General features: G+C 41.3%; 1 protein-coding gene across 4 annotated transcripts in view; it reads right to left on the bottom strand.

The window, feature by feature from the left end:
• RUFY2 (RUN and FYVE domain containing 2) overlaps window positions 1–18,196 on the bottom strand; it is a 40,500-nt gene that overhangs the window by 11,005 nt on the left and 11,299 nt on the right. For 3 of the 4 annotated variants that reach the window (XR_004256557.1, XR_004256558.1, XM_032231863.1), the window contains exons 8-13: window positions 17,157–17,226; window positions 15,352–15,453; window positions 12,758–12,874; window positions 10,899–11,066; window positions 7,840–7,937; window positions 2,499–2,618 (exon numbers count right to left, since the gene is read on the bottom strand). Coding sequence is in view for 2 of the 4 variants with exons in the window: in XM_032231863.1 (XP_032087754.1) it covers window positions 2,499–2,618; window positions 7,840–7,937; window positions 10,899–11,066; window positions 12,758–12,874; window positions 15,352–15,453; window positions 17,157–17,226 (675 nt within the window). In the remaining 2 variants the exon portion in view is untranslated. Of the gene's footprint in view, window positions 1–2,498; window positions 2,656–7,839; window positions 7,938–10,898; window positions 11,067–12,757; window positions 12,875–15,351; window positions 15,454–17,156; window positions 17,227–18,196 lie in introns of those variants that run through there. The other variant, XM_032231865.1, reaches the window with a different exon arrangement.

Below are 18,196 nucleotides of genomic sequence, written 5' to 3'. Positions count from 1 at the left end.
TAAGGAGGCTGTCAGGCCTGCAGCCATCTTTCTTTTGAATCTTTGGCCTGCCACACTTTCTATTATTCTACTATGCATTTTCTATTGTGGGGAAATGGGAGGGGGGATTGTAGGAGTGAGATGCTATGTAGCCATAACAAAATTCTTTCTAGAAAGCCAAGGTCATCCTTTGTCTCTGCACCTCTGCACCTGAGCGGAACTGGATGGGTGAAAATGCCAGCATGACAGTGGAAGATTGGACCATGTGATGGACTTGTGGGTGTGGGGGCAAGATCTTGAACTTTCAACTGGGTGGGGAAAACTGGGAAGCTTTCAGATTTGGGTTTTTCCAGATGTGACAACATGACTCTTAATAAATTGGAACTTTGAGCAGTACTGTGCCTTGGACTCTGATTTACTTTTGGGTGCTATTTGGAACCCTGACAGAGGATTTTCTTGGCCATAAGAGTTATGAAATGGTGGAACATCCCGATTCCTGGAATCATGGTGCTCCCTCCCCAGGGGTTTTCAAACCAAGGCTGGACAACAATTTGCCTAGGAATTGGTCTAAAATTCTTGTTCTGACCAGAGGTTGAACTAGAAGACCCCTAAAAGTCCTTTCTGACCTCACCATTTAATCATTCTATGACTGTTCAACTCAAGATACATTACCGATGTAGTATAGGAGAGTCAGTCTGGTGTAGTGATGAAGGTGCTGGCCTAGAAACCAAGAGATAGTGAATTCTAGTCCCCCTTAGGCTTGAAAGCTAGTCAAGTGACTTTGGGCCACTCTCTCCCCCTCTCAGTCAAACTCACTTCACAGGTTATTGATTAGGGAAAATAGGTGATGGATTATTAGGTAGGCCCACCGTCATGAGTTAAAGTAAAGTAAAGGTTCCCCTCACACATATGTGCTCGTTCCCGATTCCACAGGGTGGTGCTCATCTCCTTTTCAAAGCCAAAGATCCAGCGCTGTCCGAACACATCTCTGTAGTCATGTGGCCAGCATGACTAAATGCTGAAGGCGCACTGAACGCTGTTACCTTCCCACCAAAGGTGGTTTCTATTTTTCTACTTGCATTTTTACTTGCTTTTGAACTGCTAGGTTGGCAGAAGCTGGGACAAGTAACGGGAGCTCACTCCGTTACGCAGCGCTAGGGATTAGCGCTGAACTGCCAGCCTTTCTGATAAACAAGCTCAGCATCTTAGCCACCGAGCCACCACGTCCCTTTGCCCTGAGTTACTTATAAAGTAATAAAGGAGGGACAAAATGAATAAATAATTCATTGAGAAGTAGAAATTAGTTTGAGAAAGAACAGTGAGAAAGGCAATTTCTCATTAGTTTGAGAAAGGCAATAGTTGAAATACGAATAGAATAGAATAGAATAGAATAGCATAGCATAGAATAGAATTCTTTATTGGCCAAGTGTGATTTGACACCCAAAGAATTTGTCTTTGGTGCATATGCTCTCAGTGTACATAAAAAAATACATTCATCGAGAATAAAAAGATACAACACTTAGTGATAGTCAAGATTATTAATAAGTTATCAAATTGTACTAGTAAATAAATAAAATATAAATTGAAAGATACAAGCAACATGGTTATAATCATAAGTGGGAGGAGATACAGGTAATAGGAAGGATGAGAAGAATAACAGTAATACAGTCTTAGTAAATAATTTGACAGTGTTGTGGGAATTAGTTGTTTTAACAGAGTGATGGCATTCGGGGGGGGGGGAACTGTCCTTGTTTCTAGATGTTCTGGTGTGCAGTGCCCTATAGAGTCGTTTTGAGGGCAGAAGTTGAAACAATTTATGTCCGGGATGTGAGGGGTCTGTAGATATTTTCACACCCCTCTTTTTGACTCTTGTAGTATACAGGTCCTCAATGGAAGGCAGATTGGTAGCAATTGTTTTTTTCTGCAGTTCTAATTATTTGTTGAAGTCTGTATCTGTCTTGTTTGGTTGCAGAGCCAAACCAGAAAGTTATGGAGGTGCAAATGACAGACTCAATAATTCCTCTGTAGAACTAAATCAGTAGCTTTTTGGGCCATTTGAGCTTTCTGAGTTGGTCGCAGAAAGAACATTGTTGTGCTTTTTTGATGACATTTTTGATGTCTTGAGATATGATAGAACCTAGAAACTTGAAGGTATGTATGGATGTATTTATTTATTAGTGGTCCCTCACCTTTATTTAAGTCAAGACAGAGGATGTAATCTTTCCAACAACAGCCCTGAGAGGTGGGTTGGCCTGGAGGAGAGAAGCCAACATAGAAACATTCTAAGGGATAACTAGAACTCACTGTCTCCTGTCCCTAATCCTACACCTTAATAATTTCCATAAAATAATATCTTAAATGTCTACACAAATGTCTGCAAAGAAAAATACTGTACACCCAGGATAGGGTATCGTTTTAAATGGTTCATATAGAGAAATTAAAAACAACATATAAATATTAAAATGTTTATAATGAAATATTAAAAGTACTCCAGTTTCCCAAAAATAAATGTTACTTACACTTGGTTTTCCTTTTGGGCAATTTCTTTCTGAAGACTTTCAGATTTATTCATATAATCTTGTTTAACTTTCTTGTCCTCACTGTCTGCTTCCATGTGAGCCTTCTCTGCTTGCTGCAATCTGGTGTAATTCAAATCAACTTTGGGTAAAACTGAAGCTAGAATTTGGATGTAAAGGATGAAGACAAATAAAAGGAAAAAAATGGGGAAATAGAACATTTCTAAATGAAAACAAAGTTTGGGGATAAACTCACTAACTCAAATGAGAGACGCAGACAATGCCTACAAATTCAAATTATGCATCTCACTATCACCACAAAACTTCTGTAAATTTCTCCATTTTTTTTTATTTGGGATCCATGATAAACAGGCGCCATCATGAGCAAGTGATACATATTTTAGGTTTGATACATACAGAGTGCTGACTATTTAAGCTCTTTTATGGATATGATTTCTTTTTTGAAAAGGAAAAACCAAACTTCAAATAGCTCTGCCAACTGGTTTCACAAAAGAAAGAAAGGACACAGGGACATCCTCACTTCATCTGCATGAAAAGAACCATAATGGTGGCCCTGTCCATGTGGTCGCAGCCACTATCTTGACTTTTTTTTTACTTTTGTCTCCTGATTATTTAACTTAGGACACAAATAGTATATTTGAGGCTCAACACAATACATGCCAAGGAAAATTGCTCACTGTCTAATACAGTATTTCTTAATCTTGGCAAGATAAAGATGAGTGGACTTCAATCCCCAGAATTCCTCAGCCACAATTCCTTGCAGGGGAATTCTGGGAATTGAATCCCAACTCATCTTCAGGTTGCCAAGGATGAGAAACACTGGTCCAATGTGGTTTGTCTGGCACTAGTTTTGTGGTCATTAAAACTGGTCTAATGTAATATCTATGGTATGTAAATCAGGGGTGTCAAACTCAAGGCCAGGGGGCCGGATCCAGCCTGTGGAATGCTTAGATCTGGCCCGCGGGACTGCCTTGGAAACAGTGACGGACTTGCCCGCAGCGCGTCTGCCAGCGCATGGCCCTCTCAAACTCCATTTTCTCTGGTAGAGGTTTGCAGGGGGACATTGCAACTGAAAATGGAGCTTGGCACCCTGTTTCCGCTGGCAGAGCGCTTGGGCCACCACAGGCACCCCGATACAAGTGACGTCATGCTGGTCATGCTCATGCCCATCCCCACCATGCCCACCCTGGCCCTCCGAGGTGAAACACAACCCTGATGCGGTCCTTAATGAAATTTAGTTTGACACCCTTGATGCTGGATTCCCACCCAGGTTTGAGAGTGGATAAGAAAACAGATAAATACTGCCTGGCAGAGCAATCCACCTAGACTTTTCCTGTCACTTCTCTTCCGATCTCATACACAACTTGCTCCAAAATTTATTTCTAAGGAAAAGGGAAACAGATCATCTTCTCATCTTCCCATGGATCATCTACATTCCAAGAAAGTGTGAAGCGACTCTGTGCATTGAGCTTTTTCAGGCATGGCACTAGCCTCACTTGGGGGGGGGGGATCTTTGAAAACACTGCCTATGCCTAGAGAAGTTTGTAAAAACCATCCAGTAAACCTTCAGTAAGAAGATTGAAAGGGGATTTATCTTGAGTTCTAATGCAAGGATGTCTGTTACAAGGAGTGGGCGTAGGAGTTAGTTAAAAATCTCCCAATGCCAGCAGCCACTGTGCCATCAATGTCCAACCCCCGCAACCCATGCATTCTGCGTAAAAAAGGGGGCAGGGCTTCTGTTGCATGGCTGTGGCTGCCATCTTGCCTTTTCTGATCCCCCGCAACACTCCTGCTCTAATGCTAATATGTTCCTAGAGCTCCCACATCTGTAAAAATAATACCCCCTCAGCTTTAAAAACAGGGGCGTGAGAGAAAGCCCCTTTCCAAAAAATTAATTGTAAAGCCTTTCTACCCAGGCAGACATCCAAGCACAAACAAGTAATTTCCATTCCATGATTGAATGCTATCAACTATAAATAAAAAGTATTTCCATAGTCCCTCCTTCTTCTGTACCACAAAGTAGAGGAACATATACGTTCCACTAAAAGAGGTTTTATGCTTCACCAATGTCCACCAATTAATTTTCATTGCACAACTTCTTCGGTTCAAAGCATGGTGGATTGCCAATTTAATTCCTCTTTTTAAAGCAAAATATAATTCTCCCAGCAAAATTGTGGGGCACATCTACACTTCTTAAAAACAACATTGTGCAAAGGTTAATATATTTAAAGAGAATCCGGGAGACCATGTTTAACTCTTGCCCTTATCAAAACACCAAGAAAAGATCTATGTGAACTGAAGTTGAATTACAATCTGTACGATCTTTTCTGCACCTTTTCCAGTTTCACTGTCATAAAAATAGTGCTAGCTGAACATGAAGTCAGTCTCTGTTTATCATTTGCTAGGTAATAACACTGTGATTTTGAAAAGATCAATTCCAACTAAAAACTGTTAAATTAAGATTTCTATTGTCACTTCCTTTCGGAAAAACAAAGCAGGAAATCAGTGTCAGAAAGACGGTCTGATGAGAATACTACACTGACATCCCAAGTAAACCAAATACATGGACAAGAGACTCAAATCCAAGCATCATAATTCAAAGCTCATTTTCCTTGGGTAAAGCGCTGCTGACTGTCTGCTCTGTTACAAATTGCTTTGCAAGATCCATGGCTTCAAAATGATATATCTTTAACCAGCTTGTACTGGGGCTGCCCTTCACGACTGGAACATTTCACCAAAGTCATAGCAATAGTCCTAGTCTGCGTTAACAATTCCTTGTCACTTCAGATGTGCAATGGATTAAAAAAAAAATCAAAGACAAAGGCAATAAAAACATCCAAAAATGTGGGATAAAGGAGAAAAGAAAAAGAAAGAGGAAAAACGATGTCAATAAAAGAATATTCATGCTTGCTAACGTTTTAATACACAATCATGTTTTTGTTCAATAGACTGGGTTGAAAAAGAAAACAATGATGAGACTATGGATGTTTACATTTTTTAAGCAATTAGAAAAATCAACCATTTTTTAACATACTGTACTTCTGGGATCGTGATTTGACAACTGCACTAGTGTGCAAATTCAAAGGTCAGGATTTGAGGGGGGGAGGAATAAGCATTTTTGTGTACCTTGTTCTAGATTTCCTCACTTTCCTTCTCCCAGAAATATGAATGGCTAAGCAAACTGGAAAGCGCACTCTATATTTTTAGCATTACAGTTGAAATCAAAATGTGTTGGTCAAAAATTTGTAATCAAAGCCCTATTCTTCATTCTGAGCAAGAGTGAAAAAGATGTAGGATAGCGGTGTCCAACTTTGGCAACTTTGAGACATATGGACTTCAATCCATGGCTGGCTGGGTAATTCTGGGAGTTGGACACCCCTGGTGTAAGTATTGATCAAGGCTGATAATTTTTTTGACACACAAACCTGCAGACACCTCCACTCAGGATAGATGGTTTATTTCACCATAAGCCTGAATTTGTTCTTGGCTTCTTAAGGGAGAAATAAGATTGGCTTAGATCTGAGGCTACATCAACATGATGTTTCTAGCCATGGTTGATTCAGCCACAGATCTAGGTCAATTTTATTTCTAGTTGTCTACTAGAAATTTCTGCTAACAAGTGAAACCAAGTCAGAAATAAAGAGTAACGTGCCCTCAGAATACAGCCATGGTACCAATTCTCTAACTTTGATATCTAAAGCAGGGGTGTCAAACTCATGTCATCATGATGTGACATATCAGGACTTCGCTAATTGGGCATGGGCGTGACCAGAGCATGATGTATCCGGCCCGTGGGCTGGGAGTTTGACAGCCCTGATCTACAGCTTCAACTCTATGGTTACTTTACAAGCACTTAAGCTCTTATGTCCATCTTGCCTTTAATCTCTTTTCATGGAACTAATATCAACAAAACCTGCTTCTGAAACTATTCCATGTTACATGCCTCCTGCTGCATGGATGAGGAAACCAGTTAACAAAAAAAATGTCTTTGAAAATTTGAATTCTATAGCAATCAGCCAGTTACAAAATATAGTAGGTCATCTGCAAGCGGAGCCTCTCAAGGTTTTCTGACAGCTTTAGAGCTGCTAGTATCGGAAGGCTGTGCAGACCACATTTAGTCCCCCTCAAAAAAGGGGGGCAGAGCCCCTGGATTGGACTGAAATCATTCCCTGTAGCTTTTCTACTTTCAACTCATCCTTCAATGCATCATCAGTCTACAGCTGCAATGCAAAGGAGATCCAAGTTTTATCCTCTACTACCACACAGTTTGCTGCACCCAGCACAGCATATACTTAGGTCAAAGGGAGCTTGGACAAATTGCTAACAATATGGAAAAGTCAAAAGGGACTAAAGTTTTGGAATAGCTAACTGTAATCTGCAAAATGGGTTATAATGTGATTTAGAGTAGAAAGGAAGAGTGTATTCCTGCAACTTGGGGAGCAGGGGCAGGATTCAGCCGGTTCGGACCAGTTCAGGCGAAACAGTAGCTCCGACGATCAGCTGAGAGTGAACTGGTTCACTCCAATGATCAGGTGGGTCTGCCCGCCTGCCCCTGTGCTTTACTGACTTATTCTTCCTGTGTTTGAAGCCCAGCTGATAGGCACGGTAGAGTGGTTTGCTATGCCTCAGCTGTTTTACTCACCAGGGCTGCACTAGAAGGTAAGTTTTTGAGCTGTTTTCAAATGTATTGCGTGTGCGCGGAGCGCGCAAAGCGCATGCTCGACAAACTGGTTGTTACACTGGTTGAATCCTACACTATTGGGGAGGCATCTTCTATGTTCACAGAAGTATATCAAATCAGATCAGTTTGAATTATGGCTGTTCTTGCATGAACATGTATTCAAAGCTAAGAGCAAGTTAAATGTGAAAAATTATGTCCTATTCCTTTTGGCACAATATGCAGGTAACTGGGTCTATAACCTGCCAAACTAGCATGTAGTGCTAAGCCAAGGTCTGTCCCATGTTACAACTTATGTCTGTAACATAAATTGGATCAAACCCAGTTTCTGCTTTCCTCCCATCACCACCATCTTCATCATAAGTTAGCCAGACAGACTTTTGAAGTTTTTATTTTTTATTTTTTTGACACTCAGCTTGTCAATGCATGTGAAGTAGAAATCGTGGTTTTTAACAAGATCTCAAGCCATGGATTATGAATCTGGGCATTAAACTGAGCATGAAAAATAGTGGTGATTATATAAAAATACCATTAAAATTTGCCAAGGTTTGCACCTGAGAGGAAGATATAAGCCCAGGGGTTCTCTTGCACTAAGATGGACAAGAGAAAATGAGTAAGAAAAAACTGAAAAGACTCGTGTTGTACCTTTGTTCCAGATGCTTCATAGTTGCGGTAATCTCACTAGTTTTATCCTCCAGGCGACCAATTATTTCATTCTTTTCTTTCATGGCTTCATCTGAAAACTATTATTAGAGATTATTCCATTACAATATGGTAATTATCATGCAGTATAGCTTTTCTTTCTTCTGCGGCTTTCTTCTCTCTGAACCAACTCTGAATGCTGAAATCTCTGCTAAAAGTAGCAGTGGCCCTTTAGGCCACGTAGGGGGGGAAAACAACTCCAGCATTCATCAGGAAAACTTCAGTCCTGCTAAACTACTGCATGTTTTTCAGTTCCCAAACCACTTCATGTACTCATTTGACTTGGAAGGACAAAGAAGAGGGAGAAATGTAGCTGATGTCAGAATCATATCTGTATCCAATTAGATAAATAAAAAATTTACCTCCAAGACGGGCACTGTTTTATCAATGTCTATGAATGGGGAGGCCAGCAACCACTGTTTTTTATTTTCCTTTAGCCTTTCTGGGAGGGAGAGTACAGGCAGTCCTTGCTTAACTAACATATTTGGAACTGTCTATAGCATGGGTGTCAAACTGTTTGACCTCGGGAGGGGGAGCTCATCGTCACTCCTGTCGGGACACCTATAGTGACCCGAGCGCTCTGCCAGCAGAAATGGGCTCCTGAGCTCAGTTTTCAGCTGCCACGGCCTCCTGCAACCGTCCTCCTGAGCTCCATTTTCACTGGCAGAGGATTGCAGGCAGTGGTGGAATTCAAATAATTTAACAACCGGTTCTCTGCCCTAATGATTTCTTTCCAACAACCAGTTCACCAAACTGCTCAGAAAGTTAACAACCATTTCTCCTGAAGTGGTGTGGAACTGGCTGAATCCCACCACTGGTTGCAGGAGGCCGTGGCAGCCAAAAACGGTGCTCAGGAGCCTATTTTCACTGGCAGAAGCACTGCGGGCCGGTCCTTCACTGTTTCCAGGGTGACCCCATGGGCAAGATCTAAGTACCCTGCGGGTCGGATCTGGCCCCCAGGTCTTGGGTTTGACACCCCTGGTCTATAGAGATTCTCAGTCATCCAGGTCATGGTTGTCCCAAGAGTGCTTTTTCAAGAGGTAACTGGACTTTCTGATTTTTCTTTGTTGACATTTCACTTCTCATCCAAGAAGCATCTTCAGTTGTTTAGAGCTGAAGAAGCTTCTTGGATGAGAAGTGAAACATCTTCAAAGAAAAGTTAGAAAATCCAGTTGCCTCTTGAAAACAGCACCTTTGGGATATTTGGAATTGTGAAGTGCCCAAATCTCAATCATGTGACAGAAGGGTCACTGTGATAATCATAAATGCAAGGACTGGTCACAAAGTTACTTTTTCACAAAGTTACTTGTAACTTCAAACAGTCACTAAATAGGGCAGTTATTAAACAAGGATTACTTATATTGCATCCTTACTTGAACTTTCCTGACTTGGCATGAGTGACTTGATAAATTAGATCAGGGTTTTCCAACCTTGGCAACTTTTAAGACTTGTAGACTTCAACTCCCAGCAAAGCTGGCTGAGGAATTCTGGGAGTTGTACATGTACTAGGGTGTTAATTTTGCTACCAGTCGCCATGTCTGTGTCAGGCTTGGAAGCCATCTTTGTATTGGGCCTCAAGCCTGCCACATATTCAAACATATTCTAATATGGGAAACTGGGAGTGGAGATTGTATGGAGCATGAGAGATATGTAGGCAAAATAACATTCCTTCTCAGAGTCAAGATCGTTTTGTCCCTGCATCTGGACTGACGTGGATGGGAGAAGTCTTCCTTAGTGAAAGAGGCTGATTGGGTCATGTGATGGACATGTGGGTGCTGGGGCAGAGTTTTGAACTTTCAACTGGGTGGGGAAAACCTGGAAGCTTTCAGATTCATGTTTTCCCAGATGGGCCAACATGGCTCCTCCAATAAATTTGAACTTTGAGGGATATCTAGCCTCGGATTCTTATTTGATTTAGGATGCTATTTGGAACCCTAGCAGTCTGCTTTAAATGCCTACATTCTTTTTAGGCCCCATCAATATGGAAAAGTGGTTGGTTAGGAATAAAAGTTCAGTTTGCGTAGACTGAGTTTGTTTCTTTGAACGCTCTCCACAATTCAAACTGAGGCTAACAAAGTATATCTTAAAACAGGGTCTGTAGTTGTGGCTATGTTTCGGTTAGTTTGCTTTGGTCTGGCCAAGTGTCTGAACCTGAAGTGACAAAGAGAGGGAAATGCAATCTGGGTAGCTTTTGCAACCTCATTTTTAATGCTCCTGGATTTGGTTTTCCTTTTCCTGCTCCTACCACACAGGAAAATATTTTAAGCAGGGGTGGGTTCCTACCGGCTGAACAACCAGTTTGTTTTGCGCGTGCTTTCTTGCATCGCTCGGGCTACACTTGCCTGCACAGTTTAGCAAAAATTGAACTTCCGCATTGCAAACAAGGAAAGGAGCAAGGAAAACAGCTAATGAGCAGCAATTCAATCTGATCAGCTGAGCTTCGGAAGCAGAAATAAAGGTCAGTATAACCTGGTGGCAGGTGTGCGGGCCCACTTTCATGCAAACAGAGAACCGGTTCACTCTCGGCTTACAGTCAGAGCTACCAGTTCTACCTAACTGGTCCGAACCGGTAGGAACCCACCACTGATTTTAAGGTGTTTAAGAAAGGATTCACATCCCTAGCCCTGCATGTAGAAGCTGATCAGCCCTTGTGTTTTGTTCAATTAGCAAAGGATTCTATTGTTAGCTGGCCAGGCACTACCAGTTAGGATACTGGCTGCACAGACATTTCTGCAAGAAGGGCTTCCATATTATTAATATATTGGATCGTTCACATGTTTAGTGATGGCTGATGCTAAGCAAGCATGGCTCAGCATATCATACAACCAAGTTCATGACTCTGTTTAAATGGCACTGTCACCCCAAATAGAGAAGATGCTTTGGGATAACTGCCAACAGTTGACCCTGAAATCCTAGGGGGGCGGATCAAACCCCCAAACACCACCAGACATCATTACATTACACTTATATATTTTAGTTTCAAAATATAAATAATGAACTACCTGCAGTTTTTGATACATTTCTGTATTTATCACTTTGACTTCCTCCAGCTGTTGCCGCAGATTTATAAGAGTGTCTTGCTTTTCATGTATATCTTTCTCCAATAACTTCATTGCAAGTTCTATTTCATGCTTCATACCAACTTGGACCATCAATTCATTCTCTATATCCTACAAAAGATAAAAACAAAGAATCCCACATTACACCCAAATCTTGTGTTTAATTTTAGATTGAACAGTTCTAGTAAAACAGCATGACTGATGATTGACAACTGCATGCAACTCCCTAAGTACAAGTAGTCCTTGCAATACAACTGTAATTGAACCTACCCATTGCAGTCATACTGTATGTCATAACAGTCGTAAAATGGGTCCGTCGTGTGACCAGAATGATTTTACAACCTTTCTTGCAATAGTTGTTAAGCAAGTCGTCATAATCATTAAGTCATGAAGTGAACTAGTGATGTGTTATGGGCACAATTTTGCTGAAAACTGGAAGTAAGTGACAGTTTTTGGCAAACGTGTCATAAAATACAGTCACATTACTGAAGGATACTGCAACCAGCTATATATGCAACTGTGTTGCCAAGTGTCCAAAGTGATGTGACCATAGAGGAGGCCCAACTGTCAGAACTTTAAATCTGAGTCATAAGTCCCCTTTTTAGGTCAGTAGTAACTCTGAACAGTCACCAATGGTAAGTCAAGGACTACCTGTATATAACTCCAAGGAATATGCAGAAGCAACCATTCAGAATTTATATAACACATCTCTCGATGCTACATATTTTCATATATGGTGGACTTGTCAAAAGGTTAAGGCATTTTGGATAAAAATGTGGTGGATTATGCAAAATATCTTTAAAAGAAGGATAAAGTTTACTCCTCAGTTATTTTTACTAGGTATATGTACTGACTTTACAGTGGTAGAGACTAACTTGATTCTGCACCTAATAACGGCAGCAAGACTGTTGGTGGCGCAATACTGGAAGAAGGAAGACTTGCCTACAACTCAAGAATGGACATTGAAAGTTACAAACCTAGCCGAGATGGCTAAAATATTGGCATTTCTTAAAGATCACTCAAATGAGAGATATAAACGAGACTGGAAAAAATGGATTGACTATACACAAAACAAATACGGGACTAAGAAATTCCAGATAGCCTATGCTTAAGATTAGGAATAATCTAAACTGCTCAAAGTTAGTGCAACAGGAAGAAGCTGAGTTCAACGCAGAGATGTTATTGACTTTCTTTTTTTTAATTTCCTTTGTCTTAATATATTTTAGACTGTGTTTGTTAAAAATCTACACCGTGTACAGGCTCTGGGAAGTCGGGGGGGGAGGGAGGTGGGGTCTTAGGGGAGAGGGGGGAGGGGGGATATATAGTATGTGTTAGAGTTCAAAATAACGCGATTGCACTTGTATACTGTTGCTCTTTAATTCCGGTGTAAAAATAGGACAAGCTGAATATATTAATAGATAGTAGAAATACACCGAAGAGAGGAGTAGAGGGATAGAAAAAAGAGGGGTAGAGAGGGTGGGAGAGAGGATTGGAGGGAGGGTGAGAAGGAAGGGAGGGAGTGTACCGGGAGAGAGGAGTGGTAGAGGGGGAGGGGAAGTAGGGTAGAGGGGTATGATGGAGGGAAGATGGAAAGTTGGAGGGGGGCGAAAGAAAGGGTGTATGGAGGGTCGAAGAGGTACATTGGGTTTCTATTTTTGGGGGTATTACTGACAAGAGGAATGGCTGTGTTTATTGTTTAATGTTATATGGCCCCGGTTCTGCACAGTATATATGTGACTGTACGAAAATGAAAATGGAAAATAAAAACACATTTACACAGAATTTATATAACACCCACTCACTTGTCTTAACTGTGACTCTTCTCGAAGCTGTCTATGTGCTTCATTGTACATTTCATCCAGGCTTTGTCGGGAATGTTTATATGTCTGAAGTTCTGCTTCAGCATCTACTTTATTCATCTACAAAGAAAATAAGGAAAATTGTTGTAGTTAAAAACTTCCTCTTCCTAGAGCAGGTATGCCTAACCTTGACAACTTAAGATCTGTGGACTTCATCTACCAGAATTCCCCAGCCAGCCATGCTGACTGAGGAGTCTGGGAGCTGAAATCCACAAGTCTTAAAGTTGCCAAAGATACATAATCTTATGTATTTTATAATCCGTAAGATTTTATAATCTAGTAAGAACACCTCCTAAGTTTTCTTTGTGTTTGTGATGAGCTTGGGATAATGAAAGAGAATTATGTGGAGCTATGCATGTGTCAAAAATGATTTAGATCATATATAAGCTACAGTACCCATTTTAAAAGTATTGTAATATGTATAAATAATATTGAAAATGCTGAACAACGCTCCTTCTATACTTTGGAATCTGCTGTATTTGTTATTGCTCATAAAACGTTCCTTATGGCAATACTGTTATGAAAACCTCATTTTCAATAAGCCAGTGAAAGCTAGTACAGCACACCAGGTGAATATTTGAAGTTTTTAAAAATGGGGGTTGGCAACCAATTCTCCTTCCAAGATTCCAGCTGTAACTTGAGGTATGCAAAATTTAGCCAGGCCTCATTAATTCAGTTTGCATGTCCATTGTGAGTTTGGAACATCGTGCTTCCACATCTCCCGTGTACCAGTGAAATAGATGAGAGCAAAATTTGGGGCCTTTTCTTTTTGCAGAGAAGTCTGCAAAAATTTAAGAGGTAGAAATGTGTGTTTCGAGCCTTGCAGTACTACAACCAGAGGTGGGATTCAGTTGGTTCGGGCTGGTTCGAGCAAAGCATTGTTGAATTGCTGGCTGGCTCTGCCCCTTCCTGCCCCGCCCCTTCCAGGAGTCCCAATGCGCCTTGATTTGGCTCCCAGGTAAGTGCTGTGAGGCCTACTAGGCCTAAAACAGGAGGTGGGGTGCACCACTCCCCTCCTGTGGCCCGGTTTTGCTCCCAGGGGGGTGCAGGAGGCTGAGTGCTCCATGTCACACCCCCTGGTCACGCCCTTCATGGCCACGCCCCCCGGTCAATCATTAGGGCAGAGAACCGGTTGTTAAATTATTTGAATCGCACCACTGACTACAGCCCTTTACCAAATATAGGGCAACAGTTTTCACCATTTACTTCAATGATGTCATAACATAATAAAATTAGTTGTTCCCCAATTGCCCCTTTTAATTCTTTTACTGACTCCACTTACACATCTTTGAAATGGCCACAGGCTGTCCTTCCTCTGGCCTGCTGTTCTGGTCTTAGAATGGGCCATTTGTTAATTAACCCACTAAAATACCAAGTGGTATTCCCACTTCACTGTCTTTTGCCTTAGCTGCATGTCAGTTTTACTTCCCTGTCCTACTTCGTAAGGTCTATTTTTATTCCATGTTTCAGCTGCTTCACCATTTTTCAGTTCTTTTCTTTGAACTGAAATCATTATGCTGACTTCTGCGGTTTTAAAACGCTTCCTCTGAATATTTTGCAGGTGGTTACTTTGTCTTTCTAGACATTTTTTTTACCCTGCCTACAAAATCTTTCTAAACATACAGGGTTAACATTAGATCAGATTTAAAAAATGTGGTTCCCCATGTCCTGACTATCTTGACAAAGGGATGTAAATATATTTTGCAATGAATAGAATAGAATAGCAGAGTTGGAAGGGACCTTGGAGATCTTCTAGTCCAACCCCCTGATTAGGAAGAAACCCTACACCACTTCAGACAAATGGTTATCCAACATCTTCTTAAAAACTACTGATTAATTGTTCTGTCAGTAAATTTCTCCTCAGTTCTAAGTTGCTTCTCTCCTTAATTAGTTTCCACCCATTGCTTCTTGTCCTACCCTCAAGTGCTTTGGAGAATAGCTTGACTCTCTCTTCTTTTTGGCAGCCCCTGAGATATTGAAACATTGCTATCATGTCATCCCATACTCCTTCTTTTCATTAAACTAGACATACCCAGTTCCTGCAACCATTCTTCCTATGTTTTAGCCTCCAGTCCCCTAATCATCTTTGTTGCTCTGCTCTGCACGCTTTCTAGAGTCTCCACATCTTTTCTATAACATGGAGACCAAAACTGAATGCAATATTCCAGGCCTTATAAAGTTGTATTAACACTTCACATGATCTTGATTCTATCCCTCTGTTTATGTAGCCTAGAACTGTGTTGGCTTTTTTGGCAGCTGCTGCACACTGCTGGCTCATATTTAAGTGGTTGTCCACTAGGACTCCAAGGTCCCTCTCACAGTTACTACAATTGAGCAAGGTAAACTATTGAGTTTAGCATAAATGAAATGCCCCTTCATGGCATGATATACTTACAAGTGATCTTCCAAAATATCCCTCTGAATCTGTTGCCTAGAGTCTTGAAGTACATAAAATGCTTAAATATTATATTTTTATAGAAAATTACATTAAAAATGGCAAATTGTGACAAATCATGAATTATTTTAAAATATCGTACCTCCAGATGATGTTGTGTTTTCATTAAAATGAGTGTGTTTTCACTTCTTAAATGATGGTTTTCTTCTTGTAGTTTAATTATATTGTTTTTAGCTATCGCCAACTAAAAGAAAGGTAGAGTGCAAAAATTTAAAACAATCCAAAAGCTTTCTAACAGCCAAAACAAAAACAAACAAAAAACCAAGTCGAGACTCAAAATGCTGCATGAAAACATCACAGTCTGCTAATCACATCACTGCACTACTTCAGGATATTTATGTAGGGCTTATTTCATTCACCCTTTTCTACTGCCAACAAACAAGAACTCATGACAGTTTTCAGGAAGCAGAAATCCAAAATGTGCAACTGAAGATATTAATCTCAATTAAAATCCAACATTAATAATAGCTAAGGAATGTTTGATATGCAGGGTGCCATGAGTTTGGGCACTTGTAAAAGGCTATCTACCAGGAAGGGCTGTGGTATCTTTTAAAAGATCTTGCTGCAAGGATTCATGTAGTAAGCAATTTGCACAATTGCAAAGGAATTTATACACACATACAGAGGGAGGGAGGGAAAGAGAGGGGGATGGAGGGAGACAGAGAGAGAAGGTGTGTGTGTTTGTCTATAGAGATTCTCAGCCATCCAGGTTGTCTCAAAGGTGCTTTTTCAGGAGGCAACTGGACTTTCTTTTTTTCCCCTTTTAAATATGTTTTGCTTCTCATCCAAGAAGCTTCTTCAGTTCTGACAGGATAGACAAGATAGATGCTTCCATTCCTCACTATCCTGTCAGAGCTGAAGAAGCTTCTTGGATGAGAAGTCAGTGTCTTCAAAAGAAAAGACAAGAAGGTCCAGTTGCCTTCTGAAAAAGCACCTTTGGGACACACACACATGCGCGTGCATACACACACACACACACACATCATAGGTATGCCCCATCGCACTTGTACAGACTCTCAGCAGCTTGAGAGAATGTTCTCTCAAGCTGATGAGATAATGTTCTATATGGGTTGGTGGTTCTGGATTCTCCATCCACACTGCTATCATACATATTTTAGGTCCATTTCCAGATTGTCCATGAGACTGGGGTCAAAAAGGTCAAGATGGCTCTAGCAGGGCTTCAGTGGCATGGTCATGGCCATCTTGACATTTTGGGCACCTTTGCAGATGTTCCTGCTTATATGGCAAAAAAAATATGCAGGTTTGTACAGATGGATCAGGATTTCAGGGCTAAATACAGCTGAGCGAAAAGGAGAACATCCAAGAAACCGTGACCCGTCAAAAGCGCGAACGTCATAAGCGCGCCGACAACACCGCGGCGCTAAAACCGCGATTTCAAAAGCGCGCCGACAACAGCGCGCCAACAACAGCGTGCCAAAAGAAGCGCTATTTCATTTAAGGTAAGATTTACAGTTAGGTTTAGGGTTAGGTTGAGGGTTAGGTTGAGGGTTAGGTTGAGGGTTAGGTTGAGGGTTAGGTTGAGGGTTACGTTACAGCGCGCTTTTGTCGGCGCGCTTTAGGGCTAATTAGTGGCTCATTCGTCGCGCGGTTTTGTCACCGCGCTTTAGACACCGCGGTTTAGTCAGGCGCGCTTTTGTTGTGCACGCATTTGTGGTGGAACCCCAAGAAACTAGGCCACTAGCCTCATGCTGCTCAGATGTTCTGTAACAAACAAGGCACCTCTTGGCCAAGGGAAACATCCTGGGTGAAACAAACCAAAACAAATCCCAAACTAAAATAAAAAACCCCAAACCCCAAATACAAATAAAGACTCCTAATTTCAACATATTATTGAAATTAAAGTGTACATTGCTTGAAAGACAATACCTCTTCGATTAATTTAGTGTTTGACTTCTCTAGTGAATCAACGCGGGTATGGAGGCTGCCGACTGTACTACTAAAAAGGATAAAAAAAATATTCTTCAGAATTATTTCTACAATTACACAGTAGTACATACTGGTTTACAAAACCTCCTAGCGGTGGCTCGGGACCCAGCAACAAATGCATCAGAAGACACATCCTAATACCACTCCTCAAAATACAGTGTTTTCTATCAGATTTTTTTTAGACTTCTGTATCTAGCTTATAGCCCTGATATATCCCAATGGTCACCCTACTTAAAATCAAGAAGTGATCCAGTATAGCTTTTTGACATCACCCAAAAGTAGCTACCGTATATACTCGAGTATAGGCCGACCCGAATATAAGCCGAGGCACCTAATTTTACCACAAAAAACTGGAAAAGTTATTGACTCGAGTATAAGCCTAGGGTGGGAAATGCAGCAGCTACCGGTAAATTTCAAAAATAAAAATAGATACCAATAATGTTTTTGATATTTATTTCAAAGAAAAACAGTAAACTAGCGGTGTATTCAATGAAATACTTCACTCACCTCATGATGCTGATGTCCCGCTGTGATGATGATGTCCCGTGCAGCCGCGGGAGCGATGTCCCGCCTCCTATGACACACGGCACAGTGATTCCTATCATTGGATCACTGTACCAGAGGAGGTGGGACATCGCTATGTGGCTGCTTGCCATAACAAGGAGGAGGTGGGACATCGTTGCAGAGCGGCAGGAGGGGGAGGAAGGGGAATCGTAAGACAGCCCTGCATTACATTAGAACGTGAGGAGGGGGGATGGTGCGGTGCGCGCTGCGCAGCAAACTGACACAGAGGGAGGGGAAACTCACAGGGGCACTGGGCCATTCACGAGTGTCACCCAGCGGCATGGCCCCGCCCCTTTTTCTCCTCCATTTCGGGCAAATTTTTCACTGACTCGAGTATAAGCCGAGGCGGCTTTTTTCAGCCCAAAAAGTGGGCTGAAAAACTAGGCTTATACTCGAGTATATACAGTAACTGCTAT

Source organism: Thamnophis elegans, chromosome 15 (assembly GCF_009769535.1).
Source record: "Thamnophis elegans isolate rThaEle1 chromosome 15, rThaEle1.pri, whole genome shotgun sequence".
NCBI classification, from domain to species: domain Eukaryota; kingdom Metazoa; phylum Chordata; class Lepidosauria; order Squamata; family Colubridae; genus Thamnophis; species Thamnophis elegans.
This window is presented reverse-complemented; position numbering and strand designations above follow the sequence as displayed.